The sequence below is a fragment of the Podarcis pityusensis genome (genome assembly GCF_964106645.2).
Source record: "Podarcis pityusensis genome assembly, chromosome: 2".
NCBI classification, from domain to species: domain Eukaryota; kingdom Metazoa; phylum Chordata; class Lepidosauria; order Squamata; family Lacertidae; genus Podarcis; species Podarcis pityusensis.
In genome coordinates, this window is record NC_138029.1 from 60,826,268 (window position 1) to 60,850,915 (window position 24,648).

The following is a 24,648-nucleotide window of genomic DNA, read 5'->3' on the forward strand; positions in this document are numbered from 1 at the left end:
CCCACCTCTGTCCACTTTGCTGCAGCCCTACTTTCATCTCTGCTATTCACAATCTTTCAGGTGGCAACTGTGCAATATGCAATCCCTGCTTAAGGCCAGAGAACTGTGTACAAATGTGTACAAATATAAGCCGGGGGGGGGGGGAATCTAGAAATCTTATAGTTACCCTTTCCTGACTTAATAATTTCCAGAAATCTCAGGTACATGAAGTAGCATTTTGGTGTATTTGTTTGAACTTATTCTTGTGAGTAAGTCTTGGTAGAAATATCAAGATAATTGTCCCAATATTCGTTTTCAGATTTGCAGCTCATTAGTCCATTCTTTGAAGGATGTTTGGAGATAACAATATGAATTATATCACTTTGAGTTAATCCCTGTTTTGTTTCTAGTGGGGAGAAAGTTCTTTATGATCATAAAATTGTTGTATTGTGGAGGAGCAGAAATTAGCATATGTACAGATTAGCCTGCAAAATAATCAAGTCTCTCTGGTTTCCATCAAACTTCTATAAACATCTCAAGGGTTTGAAAAGCTTAAGAATATTAAGCCTGCAACTGTAAACTTTTAAACTTATCTGAATAGTATACCACTGAAACTTTTTGAACTCATCCATATGAAATGCAGTGGGGACAATATGATACAAACATTTTCAGTTGTGAAGGACTAGTCGGCTCAAAGTAATTAATAGACACATTGTTACCCTTCATGTAGCTAGTTAAGTGTGTGACAGCCTATTCTCATCTAGATCAAGATGGGCAATTGAAGAAGTTAGGATATAAATCAAGGGCTTACTATCTGCCCCTAGTCACTAGCTAGGCATCACTGTTCTGTCTAACCAAGAGGCAGTTTCCCATTCCCACAATAGCATAGCACTTCCTTATCCTAACATCCATCAAGTAAAGAAGCTGGAACTGGATACAACCAGCACACAGCACATTTGAAGGTTAAAGCAAGAGGTAGCCTAGTAGGTGGTCACTGTTGGGCTACAGGTGGAGGTGGAAATTGTGGGAAGCAACCAGTAATTTATTTCCTATTGCTCAGAAGCCAAAAGAACACCTAATGATTACTAGGCAGCTTGCACTTTACACTTACTTTTCTCTAGATAGCCCCTGTCTGCTTTCTGAAATAAGCCTGCTCCTGGAAAAGAACTGGCTTTCTGATTCTGCCAGCTGTAACCTGCGTTGCAGTCAGGTGGCGGTGGCGGGGGGTGGAGGAGCCTTGCTTAGAAGCTTTGTGGTTGGCACTAGCAATGCACATTGGAATGGGCAGATATGTTTTGGTCTACATTAACCCATACGTTCACTCTGCCGCTTTTCCATATTAATCTGTGATTTTTTTAAACAGCACAGAGACATTTCTGTTAAAATATGTTTCAGCATATTTTCTCTCAAAATACACATCACTAAATGTATTTTGATGCAGTTCCTGGTTAAGAAAATGTGTTGAAACATTTGTGAAGTTGGATGGTGAAGTTCTGTTCTGCACTTCAGTCTGGCCCCTCAGATCATCATGGTTTCCAGAAAGTTCATCAAAGATCTCTAGTTTGCAGTGATACTGTAACAGCTTCATTTGCACATTTATTTCCACCATGTTTGGAAGAATTTATTTATCTATTACATTAATATCTCAGGATAGTGTACGTGAGTCTCCTCCCCCCATTTTTTTTTTTTCATTTTTATCTTCACAACAGCTGTGTGAAGTAGGTCAGAGTGAGAGGCAGTGACTGGACCATGTGTGGTACATTATACCCCTTTAACAAATTGTCTTATTGGTGTGGCATTGACTTCCTCTGTGGTTGGTTTCCTCAACTCCATTCTAGAAAGGAGTTCCTAACTATGGTTACTCGTGACTAAGATATATTGGGAGTAACATGCTGTTTGAAGTAATTGCATGGCAGGAGCTATATACATAGTCCTAGAGTGACGTAAGAGCAACCAGGAAGATTGTATCAACCACCCTGGTGAGAGAACATATGAAGTGTGTTTAATAGGACAACTGCATATTAGTGTTTACTATGTTTTGCTAAAAATAGAAGAATCAATTGTTTCAAGCCCTAAGTGTAAGTTAACAGCTTATTAGAATTCCAGGCTTCTCATGTTTGACAAGTTCTGCTGCTGTTAAATATCACATTCTCACCTTTGGATTTTCAACAGCTGTTTTGGTTTTGTTTGACACACCTCCTGATTTTCAATCTTTTTTGCAGGTAGTAACTATAATGTCTCAAAAACAGGAAGACATTTCTGTCTTTATAACTTCAAGTTGAAAATTGCTTCTTGGTGATTCGGGAGCTCTATATTCTCTTGAGCAATAGCTATCTGGTTAGGAAGCCTTCTGAAATAATATTTTGTTTCATTTGATTTCCTTGTGTCAGAGGTCAGGCTATGCTGAGGAGAAAGGAAACACTGACCTTTTATCACAGAAACACAGAGGAATGTATTCTGGAAAGTTCAACAGAATGACATTTTTTTCTCTGTGATCAGACTTCATTGCTTGTCTGTACTGGATTAAAGAAATGTGCAACTTTTGTACAAGGAATTTGTTTTTAGTTGTTGAAGAGCTAAATCTCCACTTTTGTTGCTCTTTGCTCTGTTTTTTAAGTTTAATAATAATAATAATAATAATAATTTATTATTTATACCCCGCCTATCTGGCTGGGTTTCCCTAGCCACTCTGGGTGGCTCCCAACACAATATTATTATTATTAGTAGTAGTAGTAGTAGTAGTAGTAGTAGTAAATACTACTACTACTACTAATAATAATAATATTAATAATAATGTGATAAAACATCAAACATTAAAAAATTCCCTAAACAGGGCTGAATTCAGATGTCTTCTAAAAGTCAGATGGTTGTTTATTTCCTTGACATCTGATGGGAGGGCATTCCACAGGGTGGGCGCCACTACCGAGAAGGCCCTCCGCCTGGTTCCCTGTAACCTCACTTCTCACAGTGAGGGAACTGCCAGAAGGCCCTCGGCACTGGACCTCAGTGTCCAGGCTGAACGATGTGGGGGGAGACGCTCCTTCTGGTATACTGGGCCAAGAACAATGTAACCATATATCTGTTTATTCAGAATTAAGCACTACTTGTGTATACAAGGTAGGTAAAGGTACAAGACTGCAGCCCTAATGGGTTAAGACTGAGATGGACTATCTGTGGCCCTTCACATGTTGCTAGACTACAAATTACATCATTCCTGACTATGGACTATACTGGCTAGGATTGATGGGAGTTGGAGTCAAACAACATCTGGAGGTTCACAGGTTGTTCACCCTGGTACTGTAATTATTTATTGAGTCATGTAAAGAAACATGACCCTCACAGGGGCAGTAACAGTAAGGGATCTCATTCTCTCCTCTCTTGTGAATTGCATGGGCTTGACTCTCTGAAGAATGGCAGCTGGGCTGGGCTGGGTGATGTTGCCTGTTGGTGCTAGTATGGCCCATGGTGCTTAGTTTTATACTGGGGGTTGGGGAAAGCCTATAGAAAACTTAATCATTGCTAAATGACGCTTCAAACCATATTTCTCATCTTTCAAGAAGGTGTACTCCTTGCTATAGTGATCATTTGTATTCAGACAACTCCTCCAGCATAGACTCCTACAAGAGTACATAGAAAAGAATATTGTCTAATTATCTAGTTGGTAGAGAAACCACACCAACACCAACCCCTTCTTTTTCATATCTTAAATAAATTAATTAGCCTATTTATTCCCCTTGGAGTAGATCTCTCAGTGTGTTTGCATAGTATGTAATACTCTTGAGACAAAGTTTTTTGTCACTATTATTCAAATACTGAATACTTAAGAAAATACATAGTTACATTAGCTATAAATACAATTAAAAAATTACTATATCTGTTCTTGTTTAAAGACTGGCTTGGTTTTTTAAAAAACATTTTTAATTAAAAATATCTTGGTTTACAAAAGTATGTGCAATTTCTCTTTTTTTAAAGTTATATTTTCTACAGATCAGTTTCATTTGTTGAGACATTAGTGTTACATTAGGAAGAAAAGGGGGAAAGAGGTGGAGGGGGCATGGTGAGTGGGGGTGGGGTCGGGTGGCAATGCTTCTATTCTACTTAATGTATGTGTGGGGTTTTGTGTCAGCGTCACTTGTGCGTGTTCTTTTTACTATTCGCTTGTGTTTCTTTGGTGGTGAGAGAGGTTGGGGTTAGCCTAGTGTGTGGTTGTTTGTGATTGGCTGTGGTGAACTTTGTTTTCATATGTGAGTGGGATGGGTGGGTGTTTTTGTATCAGGTTAGCCATTTTGATTCGTATGCTGTTGGTGGATTCTTGTCGTTGTCTTGTTGGGCTGTGTATGTGATAAAGGGGAGCCATACTGGGGTGAAGGTGTCTTCTTCTATTTGTCCCCGTGTCAGTTTCAGTTTATTAGTTAGTATTTCTAATAAGGCTGTTTCCCATACTATTTGATACCAATGGTCCATGTTTACTCCTGACAGGTCTCTCCAGTGTCTGGCTATGTTGTTTCTGGCTGCTGAGAGTAGGTGGGTTATGCGCTCTTTATGATGTGAGTGGACATAATTATCTTGGAAGATGTTTCGTAGGGCCAGTTCTGGGGTGACCTCTAGTACTTGCTTAGTTATTTTGCATATTTCTTGTATGATTGTTGTCCAGAATAGTTGGATTTCGGGGCATTCCCACCACATGTGGAGGTATATCCCTGTGGAGATGCATCCACTCCAGCATTTCGGTGAGGTTCCTGGGCATATTAGCACTAGTTTCCTTGGTGTTAGGTACCATCTGTATGTGAGTTTCAGAGTGAGTCTTTCCTTTTCACTGATATGGATTTAAAGGGAGGTTTAGACCACATTCTGGTCCACTGAGTGGAGTTAAGCTCATAGCGTATGTCATTCTCCCATTGTTTTTTGATTACACATAGAGGGTTTGTGGGATTTTGGAGTAAGTATCTTGTATATTGTGAATACCATCCCTTTCCCGTGTCCCTTTGTTGTTAGAAGGAGGTTTTGAAGGTTGTCAGGGGCCTAGTTGCTCTTGATTTTACTACTGGATTGTTTAAGAGGGCATGTAATTGGTGGTGTGTTAGCCAGGGCATTTGGGTGTCTCCTAGTTTGTCTTTTATTTCTTGCGTTGATAAGGGTTATTTTCGTAGAAGTCTATTAGGCGGTACAAGTCTTTGGTTTGCCAGGTTTTTATCTGGAGGTTTTGTGATGCGTGATGGAATAATGGGTGATGTGCCAGGGGAATTTGTGGGGATGGGGTTGGGGACAGTTTACCTACTTCTGTTTTCCATGCTTTAAGCATGATCTGTGTGAACCTGTTTAGTGTTGTGGGAATTTTCTTTAGTTTGTTTGGGAGGAATGGGTATGCTGTGGTGCAGGTATTTTCAATTGTGTCCCTCTCCAGGTGTACCCATTGTTTTGTCTCGTCTTCTAGTATATACAGGATTATGTGGCGTACTTGGTTGAAGACTGACTCAGTTGTGGATCAATCTCATTGCTATGCCTTATTAACTAGGCTAATATAAAAATAGGTGAAATTCAGGAAGCTTTTTCTTTTTTAAAGAGCAAGAATTTATTATAAGGTTAAGTTAAATATATATATAATTTGTCCATAGACTCTTTATTGGATGAGATAATTTTTGTTGATTTCTCTTCATACCCTTGCACAGTCTGTAATGCTGATTAGGAGGGTTCATTCTTCATCTGGAACTCTTTGGGGCCACTGGGGAAAGAGGAATTGGTGAAAATTGATTTTCCTCCATTGTTGGTGCAAGTCTGCTAAGTGCAACGCTTGCTCCAACTTGATAAGACTCTCTTATGACTTGTTTTTTACCTGGGTAGATAATCTAACTATTCAGTTAAAAAAAAAAAAGATAACAATACAAACAGCATATTGGGCTATACTTCCTATACAATGATGTGAAATCACACATATTTTTAAGTGGTTGATTTATTCCAGCCAACATGGTTCTGGACATTTTTGTCTTTACCCCATTACCCTGACATTTCTGCACATACATTAACTGCATTCTGTTGATGGAATATCTGGGATGCTATTGTATTATTAATGGACGTATATGTGGGCACCCCCATTCCCAGTCTTGAATGAAGAAATTGGGTGTCCTTTTGACCTTGCTAACAATGGTACAAGCATTCTTTCGGTTTTGTCCTAATCGCTAACATGAAAAAGTGAAACTCCCTCCTTTATCTTCTTTCAGGAAGATAACAGGGAACAAAAAAAACCATGTTATGTCTACCACCCAAATGCAATGTTTGTCCATATTCAGAGGCCTAGCTAATCTCCTATCAAAATTGTGGTCTTGAGCATTAACCACTTAGCCAGTCATTTTCACACTGAATACAAATTGAATTGTCATTCAATAGCTGCAGCTCAAAGGATTGGGAATTACCTTTATACTCTGCAACATAGAGCGCTCATGAGGAACAGACTATGATAAAAGTAGGTAGTCATATTCTACTCCCCTCTCCCCGCCCCAATAAAATTGAATCTGTCTCCACGGTAATTCTGCTCTGTGGATACTAACAACCTTGCATTTGAGTCTCACTGCAATCGTTATTGTAGTTTAGTGGTACATCCACTGAACCAGTATATTATGCTTTTTGTCTATTTATCTTATTTTTATTTCCTCTTTATTGACTATTCTAGCAAGCGCTTTCAAATTCAAACACTGTTCAAGCTTACAAAAAGTTTATCTTGGGAATATTATCGCCTCAAGCAGATGACACCATGCAATTTTATGGCTTATAACTTTTTGTCATTCATTATTAGTCTTCCCACACAGGTGCTACAACAGACACTGCTAATACATTTCGGTTATTTTCTGCCTTGCAATTTGAAAGTCCAGATACGTATCAGCAAGTGCGTATAAATATACTTTCGAACATTTGAAGGCCAGTTCACTTAATTCACCTATCTGGAATTACATGTGATAGATATTCAGATCAACTTCACACAGTTGGAACAATCAATTTCTACAAAGAATGATAATTTTTGATAGAGCACAGCCTAAAAATAATAAAAATAATGGTGACATAGATGAAGTCAACAAGCCAGCATTACAGCATTACAATGGCTGCAGTAGGCCAGTACAGTTCCAGGTGATCTAGAGCCAATGGTGATCACCTCTAGCCATTCTTGTTTCTCTTTAGACCTTGAAATATTGACATATTGTTTGTTTGACACAACCGCAAGGTTTTGTGTTAGCCCAAGCTTCATCTATTTGGGTTCATCAATGAAGGGGCAGATTCCTAAGGAGCATGGCTGGAGACTTCCTCAAAGGCCAGGGGTTATGGTACTGCATGAAAAACAAATGTAGCAGTTTAAAAGAACTAGCATATTGATATATACTTTCCTCAATGTGATTGGGAAGCTACTACCAAAAAATATGGGAAAGTGCTTCTCCTGCTTCTCCTAATCACACATATTTATGTGAAGAGAGGCCTCCCTCTATTTTATGACAACTCATTGTGTGTGGGAGAAGAGGAGGAGTAGGGAATTGTGTACATGTGTTCACATGTTAGTTCAGGTGTCAGCTCTAGATGAATGAATATGGCAGGCATTAGTGGTACAACAACAAAGCATGAACTGTGAAGTACTTCATGGAATGAAACAAAAAATAGTGGTTTCACACAATGATTCAAGATATAAAGCTTTGTCCTCACACTCTAGGATAAAGAGGTGTTCCTTCCTGTATGAGTTAAATTGCCTTTTGCCACAAAAGTGAATGTTAAGGAGTGAGGCTCAACTAGCATCCTTAAATAGACCAGCAGGCCACCTTATGATTGGTTCTTCCACAAGCTCCTGGTCTCCCATTGCCACATTCTTTGAGGCTGCTACTTAACTCTTTTGAGGGCATGGAGACAGAACATTCTGTCATGCAGCATGTGAAAGTCTGTGTGGCTGTTAGTGTAAGAACACAAAGACTAAGGAGATGCATAAAAAGAAGGCATAAAGGGAACACATATAGTAGCAGGAGTACCAGGATATTCAATTGGAAAAATAGAAAAATCTAATTAAAGCTTGTGTGTGTGTGTGTGTGTGTGTAAGAAATTAAGGCCACAAATAGAGATGTGGCAGAGTTTGGAAGCAGTGAAGTTTGGAAGAGAATCTGAGCAAAGAAACCAGTTGATATAAAACTACAATAGTCTAAATAAGAATATGGTTTTAATTTACTCTTACTCTTACTCTTACAAATGCTTGCCTATTTCACTGGGCTGACACCTTTAGATCATGGGCCAGTCCACTGAGTCCCCCCTTTCCTATCTCTTATGGCTTCCCTTTATTTCTCCAGCAGGTATCAAACCCAACAGAAAGCAGTGGTCATGGGCTACAAGTGACTATGGTTCAGTCTCTTATCCATTTAGTATGCTAGTCTGATTTCTAATCAGCATCAGGAAGAAGTTTATTAACTGATTAACTTCCTGTCACAGAGCAACCTAAGTATTCAAGTACCTTCATCAGATTTCTAATATCAGTGTTTTCCACTATCAGTGAAGCTCTGTATAATTATAAAATGTGTGGAGTGACCATAGCTAAAGATCCTTGAATCAAATTTGCTTTGTGTACTATTCTACACGCAAAGTTCACATGTGAACCTAATACTAGTTGACTGTCATCTAGAATTCATAATGATGCAGCTATTGTTGGAAGTTTAAGATTGTAGTTTCCTGCTGGATAATTTGTTGCTGTTTATTGATGGAGGAGTTGGGTGGGCTGTCTCTGTGCAAATTCCCATACCTTTTTGTTTAAATTATTGGCTTGGTGTGCATGGTGTGCTCTTGTCTCTGACATGGCTATCAAAAAATAAAATGGATTCCGCTTGTGCTACTTGTATTAATACAGTAACATGGATTCATCTTGACCAATGTTTTACTGCTAAGCTTTCTGCTGAGAAGTTTTCAGGCATACAAGGAATCTAGGCATCTCACCTGCCAGAAGCAATAATTTCTGTGCAGATTTGTGTTAGGGGTGGCACTGTTCTATCTATGAATTTTGAGAAGATGATAAGGTGATAATGACAGAACTTAGCATGATATTAAATTTGTGAATGGATGTAGAGAGGCATTAAAAGCTACCCAGCAAAGTCATCTAGACAGAGCAGTAATAATATTATCAAACTTTAGAGGAAAGTAAGAGGAGGAAAGTTATTTATTAAGTATATTTTCAGCCTTTTTGATGTGTTCCAGTGGTTGGTTACAATATAATTGCACAAGAACCATTCCAGACACTTAAAGATATAGCATTGAAAGTTCAGTCATAAGAACTACCAGAAATGCAGTGATGGCATAAGTGCACAGACAAATGAATAGGTCTTTGCCTGGTGCCAAAATGCCAAAAGCATATATGATTCTAGGAGAGGTTATTCCAGAGTCAAAGTGTTACCACAGAGAAGTCCCATGTGATGAACTGATGTATTTCCCCTCAGGACCTAGGCATGTTGATACAAGGAGAGGCATTCCTTCAGATATCTGGTTCCCAAACTGTTTGGGAACTTCATCCTGGAAGCAAACAGGCAGCCAATGTAGATCTGTCAGGATTGGTGTTATATGATCACAGTTCTGGAAGAACTCAGGAGAAACAATAGGAATTAAGGGTTGGTAGGGACAAGGACAGTAGTGATCATCAGATAGCATCACATGCTGGAAAGGTGCTGGTGAGTAGAATAGCAAACAGTAACTTGGGGAGCTATTCATCTTGGAATAGATTGTTACCTGGCTATTGCATTAAAACCCTTGAAGCATTTTCACACTCACCCTCCTTTCAGAGTACTGCCTTCAACACTTTCTCCTTCCAGAGCTGGCATTTTTTCAGGCTCTTCATCTTTCTTACAGTGTGTTCAGCACTGGCCAAGCTGAAAGCATAGTTCATCACTGCCATTACAGAAGACAGTGAGCCTTGGTATTGTGAGGAAACATGAGTTCACACCTAATAACGGGCTAAAAAAGATTAAATGAGATTTCCATTCCAGGAGATGGAAAGATATAAATTTAATATTAAAAGCAATAAGTTAAGTTGGGAAATAAGATTCAGGAATAATTCAACAGCTACAAAAGTATTGTCTGATTATGTAGTTTTTATGAGCTATCAAAGTTAAGTATTCAAGCGACAGTGGCTATGGTGGTAGGGTTGTTGTTTTTCAAAGGAAAGCATTTCTAATTAAACATACTTGATAATAAGACTAATTCAGTAAGCATGATGAACGAAGCTGGGGAATTGATCATGTATCTATGATAGCCATGGCTGGCAGAATCAAAGTGGATTTGGCAAGCTTATGCAATGAACTCGCTTCCAAAAATAAAAAATAAATATGGATTTTTTTTGCTGTTAGGTCCTGTAAGCTCTTCACAATCAAATCTCAATGAATATTCTATAAACAGTAGCCAGTTTATCACCTCCACACAAGCTTTGTGGAAACAAATCAGAAGGAATGCTGAAAGTGATCTAATTTGCAAAAGTGACAAACTATAGAAAGAAAGCAATGGTAAACTGTTACAGGAAAAACAACAAATAACCCCGTGATACTTTTAAAACAAACAAACAAACATATCATAGCAGTAGCATTAATGGGCCAGAGACAAGAGTGGGGGAGAAATTAGATTCAGTTTGCATTTAAAGGCGAACATACCTAATTCACACTTATGTGAACTGAAACATAGCCATCCTTTGAAATTCACACTTCTCCAAATTTTGCAGTGCAGTTATCCACCCCAAGTAACATGTACAACAATGCATATACTGGGGTAAAGAGTGCATATAAATGCATATATTAGTGAAAGGGATGTGAAGAAATGTGTATAGTAGCAGAAATTTGCAATAAATTGTTGATGATTTTCATAGGACTTTCCTAAAAAAGAAAGAAAACACAAACCAATGTGAAAATGTGGAGAGGTGAACCCAAGACTGGTAAAATGAAAAATTAGAAAGACTGAAATTGACAGATTCACCCATCCCTAGCTGGAGCCTACAATTTAATATGTCATAAGACTGTTGGCTGGTTAAGGAACTATTTTCTAGATCAGAAAAGGTTGCCCGTCTTAGTTAAAGTTTGAAAATATATTGTTATTCAGTGGGGGGAGGGGAACACCCTACTAGTTTAATACAAAAGTTAAGTTTATCTTATGTTGGCTCAAGCTCTACAAGGCCAGGAAAGTGGAAGCTAAGGCTGATGTCTTAACAGCAAACAACAACATTTAACTGCTAACCACATGGCATCTCATTTTCAGACTGGGAGGAAGCCTTTAAATTCCATTATGTTCAGTAGGCTAGCACAGACAAATTTGGTCCAGATCTGGAAGCCACCTTCACAATCTAAAAGCTCAGGCTCATAACTGATAGAGGTATCCTGGCTTCAGGACCACTTAGTCTCTCTTTCTTTCTCGCTGTTTCAAGATCAGTTAAAAATAAAGATTACACTTTAAAAACATGTCATGGCATATTTACACAGTCTCTCATGCAACTAGTTAGTGCTTAGGATCCTTACAAGCACGGATACAGTAGCCCAGAAGTTTTTCAAGTTTATTGAAAGAAACTGGAGGTAGGAGAAGAAAGAGACACCAGCAAGTCATTGCCTGTGTAAATGTGTGCAGGTGACTAGAAATGGCCATCTGCATTCAGAAAGATTTAATTCTGGATAAGTCTGCTTAGGATTGCACTTTGTTCTTCTTATGTGAGATCTTATAGTTAAATTGCACAGTGAGAACAGTAGCTTGTATATCCTTGTGACTGTAAAAAGAAAGTATTGTGTGATCTAGCAATGCATGTGCTCATTCTGCCGCTGTCGCAGATCATATGTGAACACATCCTTCTTGCAAAGAGAACAAAAAGTAGCTTTGCAAAATAACAGTGTGCTTTGTGCTAGGGGAAAATGTCAGAAATCAGACAGAATGCTTGTCATCCTTATTTTGCACCAAAAATGAAACTTACCATTTTGAAATGTCTTCACCTTTTCTGTCTATCCTGGAGAAATATGCTCATTACTGTGTTGTTGTTTTTACTGTGTTGTTCCCTGTTTAGGGAAGTTTTTAATGTTTAATGCTGTATTTTGTTTTTAATATTCGATTGGAAGCCACCCAGAGTGGCTGGGGAAACCCAGCCGGATGGGCGGGGGTATAAATAAATTATTATTATTATTATTATTATTATTATTATTATTATTATTATTCCTTTTAATACCTCATGTAGGAAATACCTCCAAAGGAGAGAAAAAATCTTTTCCCCATTTATACATGGTCTTCATGGCATCCATATTCATATGAGATCACTTTTTGCTACTTTACTTACTGGAGAAGTAAAAAGAGACAGGAAGAGTCTTGCGAGTAATGAATCGATATTCACAAATTTTGGAATCCTGAAGAGTTTTCAGGCAGAAGTGATCTGAGCTCTGTGGTGGACAAGGAGCAGCACATGCTTCGTATGCCAAGTTCAAAAGCCAACATCTCCTATTACAGCAAGCAGAGGTGGGAAAGATCCCTGTCCTGGGACCCTGGAGATATAGACTATAAGCCTGACTCTGCATGTGGCAGCTTCATCTGATTAGATGACCATGAGTCCAATTCCTAAAAATCCCTGCATCAAATAACCATTCATTCCATGGTGTAGGGTCATTACCATTTTTAAGTCTGTTTCATATCATAAAACTGCTCTGATAGAACATAGATAGTGCTATATGTTTAGGTAAAGTACATGACAATGGTACTGTATTGTTCAGAGTGTTGTATGATCTTTGATGAAGGAAAAATTAAGGCCAGATTCAACTAACACGTAGTAACAGAAGTTAATGCAATAGACCTTTCCCCCCCCTCTCCTCCCTTGCACCCCCACAGCTCCCCCACATCTGCTCCAAAGGGTCAGAAGAATCCCAGAACAGCATGCAGGAGAAGGAGAGAGGAGATTGTCTCATTGGGCAAACATAAATGTTTGCACTGATGAGACGATCTCCTTTGCATTAGTCAGCTCCCCCTTTTAGGAGGGGCTGCTTTGCGGGTGGGAATCCGGGTCCTCGCAGCAACCCTGGCGTCTTATGTTGGTCACCTAGTTGTCGGGGCCGGGTATGAATTTTTCCACTTGGCAAAATTGGCTCTAGCCATTTGGTTTTCGCCTACCTAGTAGCAATCGTCTCAACTTTGTAAGGTTAGGTATTAGCTAAGCCTTATTATGGAAGGGGAGGTTGTTCCTCCGTCTGCCCCTCCACGTTAAGGGTATCCCGTTAAAGGGATCTGGGGGTGGTTCCTGTCCAAAGCCTGGGCGTGGGCTAGGGTCATGCCACGACCCCAACGGTGACCCTGGGGGTGCTCTTAATTTATGTACATCATAGGGCTCCCCCTTCCAGTGGTTGACCCTTAAGAGACTTCCTGCAGTCGGGCAGGAGTCAGGATATAGTCTTGCCAATTGCCTAAGCCAAACCGCTCACATTTGTAACCGATAAAGTTGTGGTCTTATTTATCCCATTAACCCATATACTTGTGTTGATGTATTTATTTTGGGGAGAGCTGGGGGGTCCAGGGCCTCGCCACACAATATTGTAGTCCATCCTTAAAGCTGAAATTTGTGTGCATTTTAAAATATTTGTCTATCACAAACAGCAGAAATTAGTTGGTCATTTATACAACTCCTTGAAAAACTTTCCACTTAGTGTTTTCAGTTATCTTTACTGAGGTAGAATACTTGTAACACTAAATGTCAAAATGAGATAAACTGGTTGTACTTGACTGGTATTTGTTTCCCTATAGATTTTAACCAGTGGGGCTTGTAGTTCTTTGTGGAACATAATTACAATTTGATTTATAATTTAACTTGCAGGGAACCATGACTTCTGGAGAGCACTCATTTTATCTGATATTAATTATTCTCAAAATGATTAAGAGTTAAGCCAATAAAAGCAAAACTTTGAGTTGCTTCCATAATACAAAGCAAAAACTATGGACACATATTTCATTACTGGCCATTGTTACCCTTGTTACTTGCTCTAGGTAGCTCAATAGTGAATGAGGTTTTAATTTTATGTTCTTCTTTGACCTCATATATTTAGATATCATTCATGGGGAAACCAAGAAATTACAGGCCTGTTAAAGTCTGTCATTACGTTAGTGAAAGGCATTATTAAATCTCAAATTCTAAGTATATAGGCCTTGCTGAGGACAAATCAACATGGTTTCTGTAAAGAGCAGTTCTTTTCTGTAAAGAGCAGGGTTTTCTTAGAGGAGAAATGGCAGCCAGCCTAGGAGTGCCATGAACAGGTTCTGCAAACAAGCAATGAGCCAATGGTGGTTCCAGGGAGTTCTCATCCAACTAATCCTACAGTTTTAAGCTCCTCTAGAAAATGGCTTTGGAAAGACACAATTTTCAGGGAAGATAGTATAGGTGAGAGGAGGGATACTTAACTCTTGCCCCATATATCACTTCTTCACCACAGCGGCTGTCTATCTAACTAGGGTTCCCAACCCATGTCTTTGTTAGGGATATGTGAACACAGTCTTGCTCACCCCCAAAATCGATGAGAATTTTTAGGGTGTTGCTATTGGATGTTAAAAGAAAAAAATCAATGCAAGAATGCTCAAAAGCATCAAATCTTATAAACCTTTAAAATCACCTTGACATCATAGCCTTAGGCTGTTATGCAACTTGACTGGGCCTGAGAGAGTTTGCATATTGGACTGCAACAGCTGGGATCCCATGCTATCCATAGTTTCTGCTTTGCAGAGGAGAAGTAGCTAGGGTTTGGACTGTCAGTTTCGCCTAGTTAGTGAAGAGACAAACATTTTATCTGCGGGAAGAGTCTATAATTTTAAAAGGCCTCGGAAATGAAGTATGTTAAAAAGGAAGAGGCTTAGAGAAAAAGTCTGGTTAATTATTAGATCCCAAATAAGAGACTCAGTGTCATACTGTGCAGAAGTGTATGATTTTATCTTCATTGTTTAGTAAAGTAAACAAAAATTTATATATTTATAAACTTATGAAAAGCAAACATTTATACATATAGACACATTCAAATGCATACCCAAAACATCTTCAAACTGGTGACTCTACTAAAATTTCGTAAGCAACTGAGGTGCAGCAACCTCAGAGATCTTGATTCCCCCAGATCTGTACGTACTGCTATCCAAAATTGTCCCTGCCATATATATTTTGCATTATCTTTTCATGTGCACAAGTAGTATCACCTGACTTCCAACTGCCTTGGCAAATGTATCAGCATGTCTTCAATTATTCCTTCTGCCAAAGGGTGGATGGAGGGATTACAAGAAATATCCCAATAGTATATGCAATCCATTCACTGTGGAAACCAACCTAATTGAATGAATATTCTCCACCTCCCAAGAGACAGGGCAGAAAATGATAGCTAGGAAAATTACAGTGTGCTTAGAAGGTTGAGAGACTAACCTCTCTTACTAAAGCAGGCTCAACTGGGAAATCTCCATTTGAATTAACAGGGGGAAATGTGTAATTTGCTGGTACTAGAGTTTGCTTTAAATGGGCATTAGACCTTAGGGAGATGTTTATGGTATAGCCTAGGTTGGTTTCAACAAGCAGCTGCTCCAACCTTTCTTTGATGTTGAGATGATTTTCCATATTACAAAGCAAGGACATCAAAAAGCACAGGTGTAACAAACAGCCTCAACGAAGATGGATGCTGGGTATTGTGAATGATATTCTGTGTGTTCTACTAGATAAAGTTTTCACTGCACCCACAGAGCAGAGGTCTACAGTTAACTGTTTGAGGTAGCATTCATGTTTTAACAACAGCAAGGTATAGTATTTCAGTGAAGGCTACCCAGTGACAACTCACTCTTAGCTCGGAGGTTCAAAGCACGAGGCGGCATTTATGGAACAAAACTATTTTTTAATTTAATTATAGTCAATGAATGCTTAACATTTTCTGGTTTCAAAAGTGTGGCACAAAACTTAGTTTAAAATACAAACTCTTTACATAGGAACTTTTAAACAGCAGTCCTTTACAAACCAAGTCACAGGTAGACAACACCCCCCCCCCCAAAGTCTATCAGTGTCCTAACCAGCAACACCCACTCATCCTTTTCTTGGATTTAACTTGCCCTCAGGGAATGAAAACTGGATTGCCCTGCCTAGCTAACTGCACTCAGTTCTGATCCCCAACTGTCTACACTGTTAGTCCCTCTCCCACTGAGAGTCAAATCCCTATCTTTGAGAGCCAATTCACTATCTGTCCCTCCTGAGCCAGTGTGGTGTAGTGGCTAAGAGTGGTAGTTTCCTAATCTGGGAAACTGGGTTCGCGTCTCCGCTCCTCCACATGCAGCTGCTGGGTGACCTTGGGCCAGTCACACTTCTTTGAAGTCTCTCAGCCCCACTCACCTCACAGAGTGTTTGTTGTGGGGGAGGAAGGGGAAGGAGAATGTTAGCCGCTTTGAGACTCCTGAAGGGGAGTGAAAGGCGGGATATCAAATCCAAACTCTTCTTCTTCTTCTTCTGACAGATACATGCTAAGAAGACTGCTCAGAAAGTCCCTATCTGCCTGTTAAACTGTCAGCAGCTCATTTAAATTCCACAGTCACTCTCCTGATTGGCTGATTGCCTCAGCAGCTATCACTGCTTAAGGTCCTATGGTATTATTGATCTACCTAGAAAGTAATGGTCAGCTGGCCTTGGTCTGCCGTTCCAGGACACTGATGCACAAAAGGCCATTTCTTGCCATTTACTTAATGCAAAATTAAGATTAGCATTTCAGTCCCCAAATATGAGAATGTATTGAGAGTAGTACACTCGCTCTAGAGCTCTTTTATTCATCTCATTGCTGCTAGATTAGTGTACAATGGATAACTGCAATTTATCCGACATTTATAGTCCTATTTAGCTAATGTTTTTGCTATTCATAACCTAAGCATTTTATGTAAGCTTCCTTTTTTGACAAGTTTGCAAAACATCTGTGAAATGTGTTGCTATGTAATAAAGAGTTTACTTGCTTCAAGGAGTTTAATTATCAGGTTTATAAAGCAGAAGTTAAAAAAACAAGAATGAGATTCTGGGTGGAGTTGCATAAATTTGGAACTCATAAAAGTTAATCTGAGCAAGTAATTTTTTTGTGATTTGATTTGACTTTACTTCTGTTGTGATCTCTATGTCTAGGATAGTTGCAGGAGAAGTTAAAGCTAATTTCATCTATGATGGTAAGGGGCAAAATACAGGCTGAAATCTTTTTAAGCAATCTATAAGCTGTTCCAGGGGCCTTTTCTTAGATGAAGAGTGGAACAAACATTATTTTAATAAATGCTGATGGTGCTATGCCACTTGGTATGTGTACATTGAACATTATTAATGCTGCTACCCACGCCCACCTTCAAAGCTTTCACTCTGGTGTCTTACATTAGCAAGTATAATGTTCTGAAGACAAGTGTGTGAAATACAGGTGAAACTCAAAAAATTAGAATATCGTGGAAAAGTTCATTTATTTCAGTAATTCAATTTGAAAGGTGAAACAAATATATGAGATAGACTCATGACATGCAAAGCGAGATATGTCAAGCCTTTATTTGTTATAATTGTGATGATCACGGCATACAGCTGATGAAAACCTCAAATTAACAATCTCAGAAAATTAGAATATTAAATGAAATCAGCAAAACAAGGATTTGCAAATAGAGCAATCCTTCCCAGCACCCAAAAGCTGCTGAGAACTTTTGAAAGAAAACATTCACTAATTGATGTGCAAAAGTGGAGAATGGAACTTAAGATTTGAAAAATGAGAAAGTGAAAGAAACAAAAATGGACAGATTGCGTGGCTATTCCCGCCCCCTCCCACAGAATGGAATAAATAAAGACACAGGACACCGAATTTAGGTTAATGGGTGAAAATTGGCCACAACTTTATTGATTACAGGTAAGAGCGGTATTGGCTTTAGGCATTGGCCCTATCAGACTAACCGGTATAACCGGGAAGGGTTAAGCACCAACAGGGGGAGCCCCCGAGATGCACATCCCTAGGCGCTCCCCGAGGGGTTACCGCTCGGGAGCGTGCTTTAGGCCCTAGCCTCCATAGGTTTCGGACGAGGCGACGCCCCCCAGAGTCCTTTAACGAACTACCCTTCAGCATTTGGGGGAGGTGATGGCGTTCCTCTCCCCCATCTCATTTGCATAATAATACCCCTGCCAATGCCTAACCATCAAAACCAAGGTGTTGTGACGTTTTGCTACGAGGTAGGCGAAAAAACCAAGTGGCTTCCAAAATATAGCCAATTAGCCAAATGGAAAAACTCCTACCAGGCCCCTTGTGGCGACCAGCCGAAGCCCATAGCAAAGTCCAGATGAGAACCTAAAGGGCGGGAGGGAGGGAAACCGCAGCTGCTGAAAGGAAAGGAAAGGGGCGAGTATGGGCTGCCCCGACCTTAAATGCCCCTTACTAGTCCCGCCGCCGCCACCAGCCGATTGGCTGGCGCGGTGAATAATGAATACTAATGATCCCGGGGTTCCCTAGGTCCCGCGGGGCTGCAGCCAGCCCCGCGAGGGTGTGAATGGGGCGTGAGCCCGCAACCCCCCCCCTCCGGATGTCGGGAGTGGCATTCTCCTATCCCATACTATGAGCAAGAATGAGTACTGCTGCCATAATACACTTGGACTCAAAAAGCCAACTGCAGTAAAAGTAAGTCAAAATAGAATAAATAAGAAAAGAAGAGCTTAGGAAAGGTAGGCAACAAGAGTTTGGGTGTATTGATTGGAATGAGGAACACAAAACAAACCTCCAGAGAATCCCACCAGACCTCTTCTTGCATCCTGCTCCTTAGAGACAGAACTTTCAAAAGAGAAAGAAACACTGAAGAGCAAAGTTCTTTATTTCATCAGCACCTCTTCTTCCCAAAGCACTGTGATTGAAGAGCACTGATAAAATTATTCCCTCAGATTACAAAATAGATTTGTAATCTGGTTTGGAACCCTCCCTTTCACATTTTCCCCATATAGTAAGCTTAAATACATAGTTTGACTTTTTAGCAGATGCACTGTAATTGTGTCTTTGACACCCACATCCCCAGTGCACCACAGAACGCTTCAGGGGACATTGCTTTGGTTGAGGGCATGTTGGACAGATCCTGCTTCACCTTGAACAACATTATTATCCCTCCAAAGCATTCTGCTTGGGATTCATCTGGATCCCTGCACACCACTAAGATTAACATATTCTTCATATAGCTGATTTATAACTATTGATATACTTAGTAGATACAACTACTAATATTGTTTAAATTAAAGCTTGTTACTGCATTGCAAATGTTTTAAAGAAAATTTTAAACATTTAAAAATTGTATGTTTCAATATATTACAATTTATTTCTTATTCCCAATGGTTTATAATCCTCTCACCTTGCTGCTTTCATTACATAAATGTTACATGTCTAAATAATATGTACTGTTGATGTAAAGGTAAAAAAGGGGAAAGAAAGGTAAAGGTGGTGCTGTGGTCTAAACCACAGAGCCTAGGGCTTGCCAATCAGAAGGTCAGCGGTTCGAATCCCCGCAACGGGGTGAGCTCCTGTTGCTCGGTCCCAGGTCCTGCCAACCTAGCAGTTCGAAAGCACGTCAAAGTGCAAGTAGATAAATAGGTACTGCTCTGGCAGGAAGGCAAACGGTGTTTCCGTGTGCTGCTCTGGTTCACCAGAAGCAGCTTTGTCATGCTTGCCACATGACCCGGAAGCTGTACGCCGGCTCCCTCGACCAATAAAGTGAGATGAGTGCCACAACCCCAGAGTCATCCGCGACTGTACTTAACGGTCAGGAGTCCCTTTACCTTTACTAGTCACTTGTACTAGTGAATTAAGATTCAAAATGCTCAGATGGGCAAAGACCCTACTGAGGCCACTACTGATCAGTTACTTTTAGGGAGTATAGTTCTAATAGTAATTAGCATTGGGGGGTTTTCTCTCCCCCCCCCCCACCCTTTCTAACTTCACAAAACATAGGACTTAAAAAATTCAGGTCCAGGTTTATCCACAACTATGGCAAAATCATTCAACATATAGCATTAAGAGCTCATGAAAGATAAGCTCATTTCTGTTTAGTTTGCCTATACTTGTCAAGCATGACATTTTATTACAGTTTTGTTTTTTTTTAATAGAATTTTATTGCCTACAGAACTGTATATTTATTTAGGTAATGGAAATAGCTAGATGACTTGCATTGGAATTTAGAAAGTATAAATGGATATTCTGATTTTAAATTTTGTCTTGCATCAAATGTATCTTTGAATTGTTGGGGGGGGGGACTGAAAAATGTTTGCATTCTTTCCCAATATTTAAATTCATTCTTTTATGTTTCCTCATTTATTATGCTAACGTCATCAGGAAGTTGAGGTATGTTTGCTTCTTCTTGTTAACAATTGAATACCTAAAAGGTACTGCATGGCATTTTATACACAGTCAACATTTAAAATAATGGTTTAGCCTCTTTGTTCCAAAACTTGTTCATTTTCTGGTCTCTGGTCTATGAAATAGACTGGAAAGTATTGAGCAATAGTTTGTTCTGTTTGGAAACTATATCAGGTGGTATTCAACTAAGCTTTCCTCAGAGTAGACCCACAGAAATGAGCAAAATGTAGCTTAATGCTGCCCATTAAACATTACAGAAGTTTGTCATCCCTGGTTTAACATCTGGGTACAAAATGGCTCTAGGCAAATTGATCCAGTAGGGAGGGAAGATCAAACTGGTACAGGCATTTAATCACACAAACTTCACTAAGTGAGCACCCCTTGGACTTTTCCAGTGCTCAGTTAATAAAGCAGTAATAGCACAATAAACGCCGTTGTTAATCTTTATTTATTTAAAATATTTATAAAGTGTCTCCCATTAACATAGCATCGCCACGTCAGTGTACAAGAAAGCATGTCATTTTCTACATGCTAAAAGTTTATATATCAGAGAAGGTTTCTCTAAAAACAAAAACAAACCCCCCCACAGTTCCCTTATCTATGTATTTCCCCCCCTACACAAACAGGCTTTTATTCCTAAGAGACTTTGAGTTGTATTCAACATAGCATTAAAACTAAGGTTCCATCAGTGTCCCTCCTCCCCCTGTGTGCTCCCTAAATCTGTTGTTGGAGTTTCCCCAACTTTCCAGAGCAGAACTGGGGATAGCATTCTCATCACACTAGATGGAATCATTGTGCTGCCTTCCCCTACAGTGCAGTGGGTTAAATGAATATGTTCCTCTCAATTTATATAATGTAAGTAATGAGTAGCTTGGGGAAGAAAAGACACCTAAGAAATACTAAAGCATTGTATTTTGTATAGGAATAAATTAAAAGCAATTAAGCTTAAAGCGGGGGTCAGGTCTAATAATACTTTTTGTGAGAGGGAAATATGCTCCTGCAAGTCATTTGTTCAGTTGAGCAGTAAAACTTTGTAGTAGTGAATCCACTGCATTAGAAGAAGCCCTGGGATGCAGAAGCTGCTAAAATAAAATGATGCTAGTTTAGAATATGTACATTGAAAAGATCTTCTTATTCTTAACTAGCTGTCATTTCCTGCTTCATGTGATTAGATCTGCATGTGAACAATTTCCCACTCCAGCTCACACTTTTTATATACAGCTCTGCCCTTTTGTAAACTGCTTTGAGGTTTTATTACAATCAGGAGGTATGTAGATCTTATGGAAGGAAAAAACCCCATTAGTATCACCTTCAAAATATGCCTAATGCCATACAAATTAGCAAGTTGCGCACAAATTAAGCAAGCTTTGTCTGTAGGCTTGCAATCTAACAAAAAGGCACGATGATATTAGGGAGGAAATGGAAGAACGGTAAAAAGGGGTTGAAGAGCAGCAGTTGGGAGAAGCAAGAATGTAAAGGAGTTTTTACTTCAATGTAAAAGAGAGTCAGCTGTTAAATGGAAGAGCACTCCAGGGAATGAGAAATGGAAGTAGGTGGGGAATAGAAAAAGTGTACTTAGGTTTAACTAGGAAATTGGTACCTTTAGAGTGAAGGCTTTAGGAAGAAGTGTGTATAGAAATAAGAGATGATAGAGAGGGGAAAAGATAATGCAAAATTATTTAAATACGAGTAGCTTAAAGCACTGATGAGAAGGAAGAGGAACCAAGTGACAGGAGCAGTATAACCAGAGTGGGGATGGGAATTGCATGAGCTGAAAGGCAAGTAGAATATATTAGGTAGGTGGCAGAGTTGAATACAGACTATAGAATTTTGAGAGCAGAAGCAGCAATGCCAACAAGAACAATGCTACAATTTATCTGTGCAGAAAATGGAGAAAATACTGACCATGAATAGGTGCAGTCTACTTCATTTGGTAGTGAATTGTTTACCTTAAATGTTAAGACTTTGAAAGACCATGGACATATGGAGGAAATGAGAATGCCTAGATTTTAAGCTTGAGGAGAAAAACAATATGAACACGTACAAGAGAAAGTTCTGCATAAGGAAGAAAAATCAGAAGCTCAATTTTGACCCAAATTAAGTTTGAGAAACTGGATATTATTCATATGAATCGAAGGGTGAATAATCCCAACAGAAGGGTATCAGAAAACCGTAGGGGGTTGGAACATGAAAAGGAGAAATGGCTTGGGTGTAGGTTAGTACAGTATAGTTGTAACTCAATATAAATGTGGTATGTGAGAGCAAATAAGCAGATGAAAGAGCCAAAAGGGAGAATGTCAGGGGTGAAAAGAAAAGGACCCAGTATTCAGTTCTTTCAGAAAGGAGAAGAGGTGGTTAAGCAGAACCATTGTTAGAAACTCTGAAGTAATGACAAGAAAGTTACTGCTTAACTCCAATACTCAAGCAAGCAATGGAAGTAGGTCAGTCAGCTGGACTGGAGGCTAAAGAACCAGAAGAAGGAATACAGAGAAGAGATATTGCTGCAATAAGATTATACTAGAAATAGAAGTTAGAGAGTGAAAAGAACTAAAACCAATTTGAAAACGAAGACGGCCTATGGAAAGGCTATACTTTCTAGAATTATCTCTGTACTGTCAAACGAGAGCTGTACTCAAAAACATTTGGCTAAGTGAACTGTGAGGAGCAAACCTTTTCTGAGCTGGAAGCAAGTGGGCAGCGTTGCATTCATGTAGCTGTTGCTTACGCTTTCTTTCTCTAAGAGGGTTGGCGGAAGAGAAGATAGGCTGAGCGGCTTAAAAAAACAACAAAAAGTGACAACATTTGGAGGATGGAAAGTAAGACATTGGAAAAGAACAGTATCCTCAAGAAAGAGAAGAACAATGAGAGAGAGTGGGGAATGAGAACCAAACACTTTTTTTGGTGTAACAAGGGTAGACATACAGGAATGAAAGAGAAAACATATAGAGAATAATTGCAAATATGCAAGAAAAAGGAATGCTAGGGCAATGGATGTCAGGAAGCAAGAGAAAATTGAATGAGGGGCGTGAGTAGTAGAGTGGAAAGAGAGAATCATGAAATACAAATATGAGTGAATAATCACAGAAAAAGAAGCAAATAGTGGAACCTCAGCCATACAGGAGAGGAAGAGGAGGAATGTAGATGGGGGTAAAGGGAATGGATTATGTCATTGGGTGTGCAATGATATCCTGAAAAAGTTTGGGATTGCACTCAAAAATAACCAAGCTCTCTGCTGACTTTAAAAGAAAATTGGTTGGGCTAAAAGGTAAAAGTAAAGGGACCCCTGACCATTAGGTCCAGTCGTGACTGACTCTGGGGTTGCACGCTCATCTCGCTCTATAGGCCAAGGGAGCCGACGTTTGCCCTCAGACAGCTTCCGTCTCTCTGCTGACTTTAAAAGAAAATTGGTTGGGCTAGATGAGCCCAATTCCAAATGAAGCCAAGAGGAGTTTTCCCTTCACTGGTTAGGCTTCTTTGAAATTCCCTGGATATATACACAACCCTGGAGCCACTAAGATAGCACAGTATTTTGAGCTGTGAAATATATCTTCATTTTCTGTGTTATATTTTGTGTGTACATGTTTGAAAGCAACATCTTTAATTTTTAAACTTTGTTTTATCGTGGGGCCAAATAGTAAATGGATTACAGAAAAAGAGTTTGCATATTTGTTTAACAAAGAAATAAATAAAAGACTTGCCCAAAAGAATACCTACATTTCATTTTAACGGTTTAACTGTTTTCACTCCTATTTTCTTCCCTTTAGGATGATTATTTCAGAAACTGGAATCCAAACAAGCCTTTTGATCAAGGTAAAAGAAATATTATATTCACTCTATAAAATTGCTTTGTTTTATAAGTATCAGTATCCATAATGCTTGGTTTCTCAACAACATAGCTTCACCTATTGGTTTAAAACAGCTACTGACAGGAGCAGCCAGCCTGGCTTATTTCATAGAAATTGCTTACAAGGATACCTGCACATTTTGCTTCACAACTTCCTTTTTCAGGAGGGCTAGAACCTTAAAAACACTAAAGCAAGCAAATAAATCTTAGCATCTAGATGCTCTGCCCAGGAGCACCAGTGAAGGCCTTCACAGTTATCGTAGTGACAGTGGGCGCTAGGTTGGTGACCCCAGATTAAACCATAAAGTTCCATTCATTCAACTATACGGTAGTCTCACTTAATTCATATTATTACAAAGGGTCAAAGTAGTTACAACATGGAATTAGGATCTTCTATGATATTTCTTTTACTCATTAGCAGCCCAGTGGGAATGCTTTGAAAGCTGAGAAAGTGGTGCTTTGGAAGAGAGTGTCTAATTT

General features: G+C 39.3%; 1 protein-coding gene across 2 annotated transcripts in view; it reads left to right on the plus strand.

Annotated features, from left to right (window-relative positions):
• Positions 1-24,648, plus strand: part of SPOCK1 (SPARC (osteonectin), cwcv and kazal like domains proteoglycan 1) — a 413,288-nt gene that overhangs the window by 112,703 nt on the left and 275,937 nt on the right. For both annotated transcript variants that reach the window (XM_080996315.1, XM_080996316.1), the window contains exon 3: positions 24,089-24,134. In XM_080996315.1, coding sequence (XP_080852441.1) covers positions 24,089-24,134 — 46 coding nt within the window. The remainder of the gene's footprint in view (positions 1-24,088; positions 24,135-24,648) is intronic.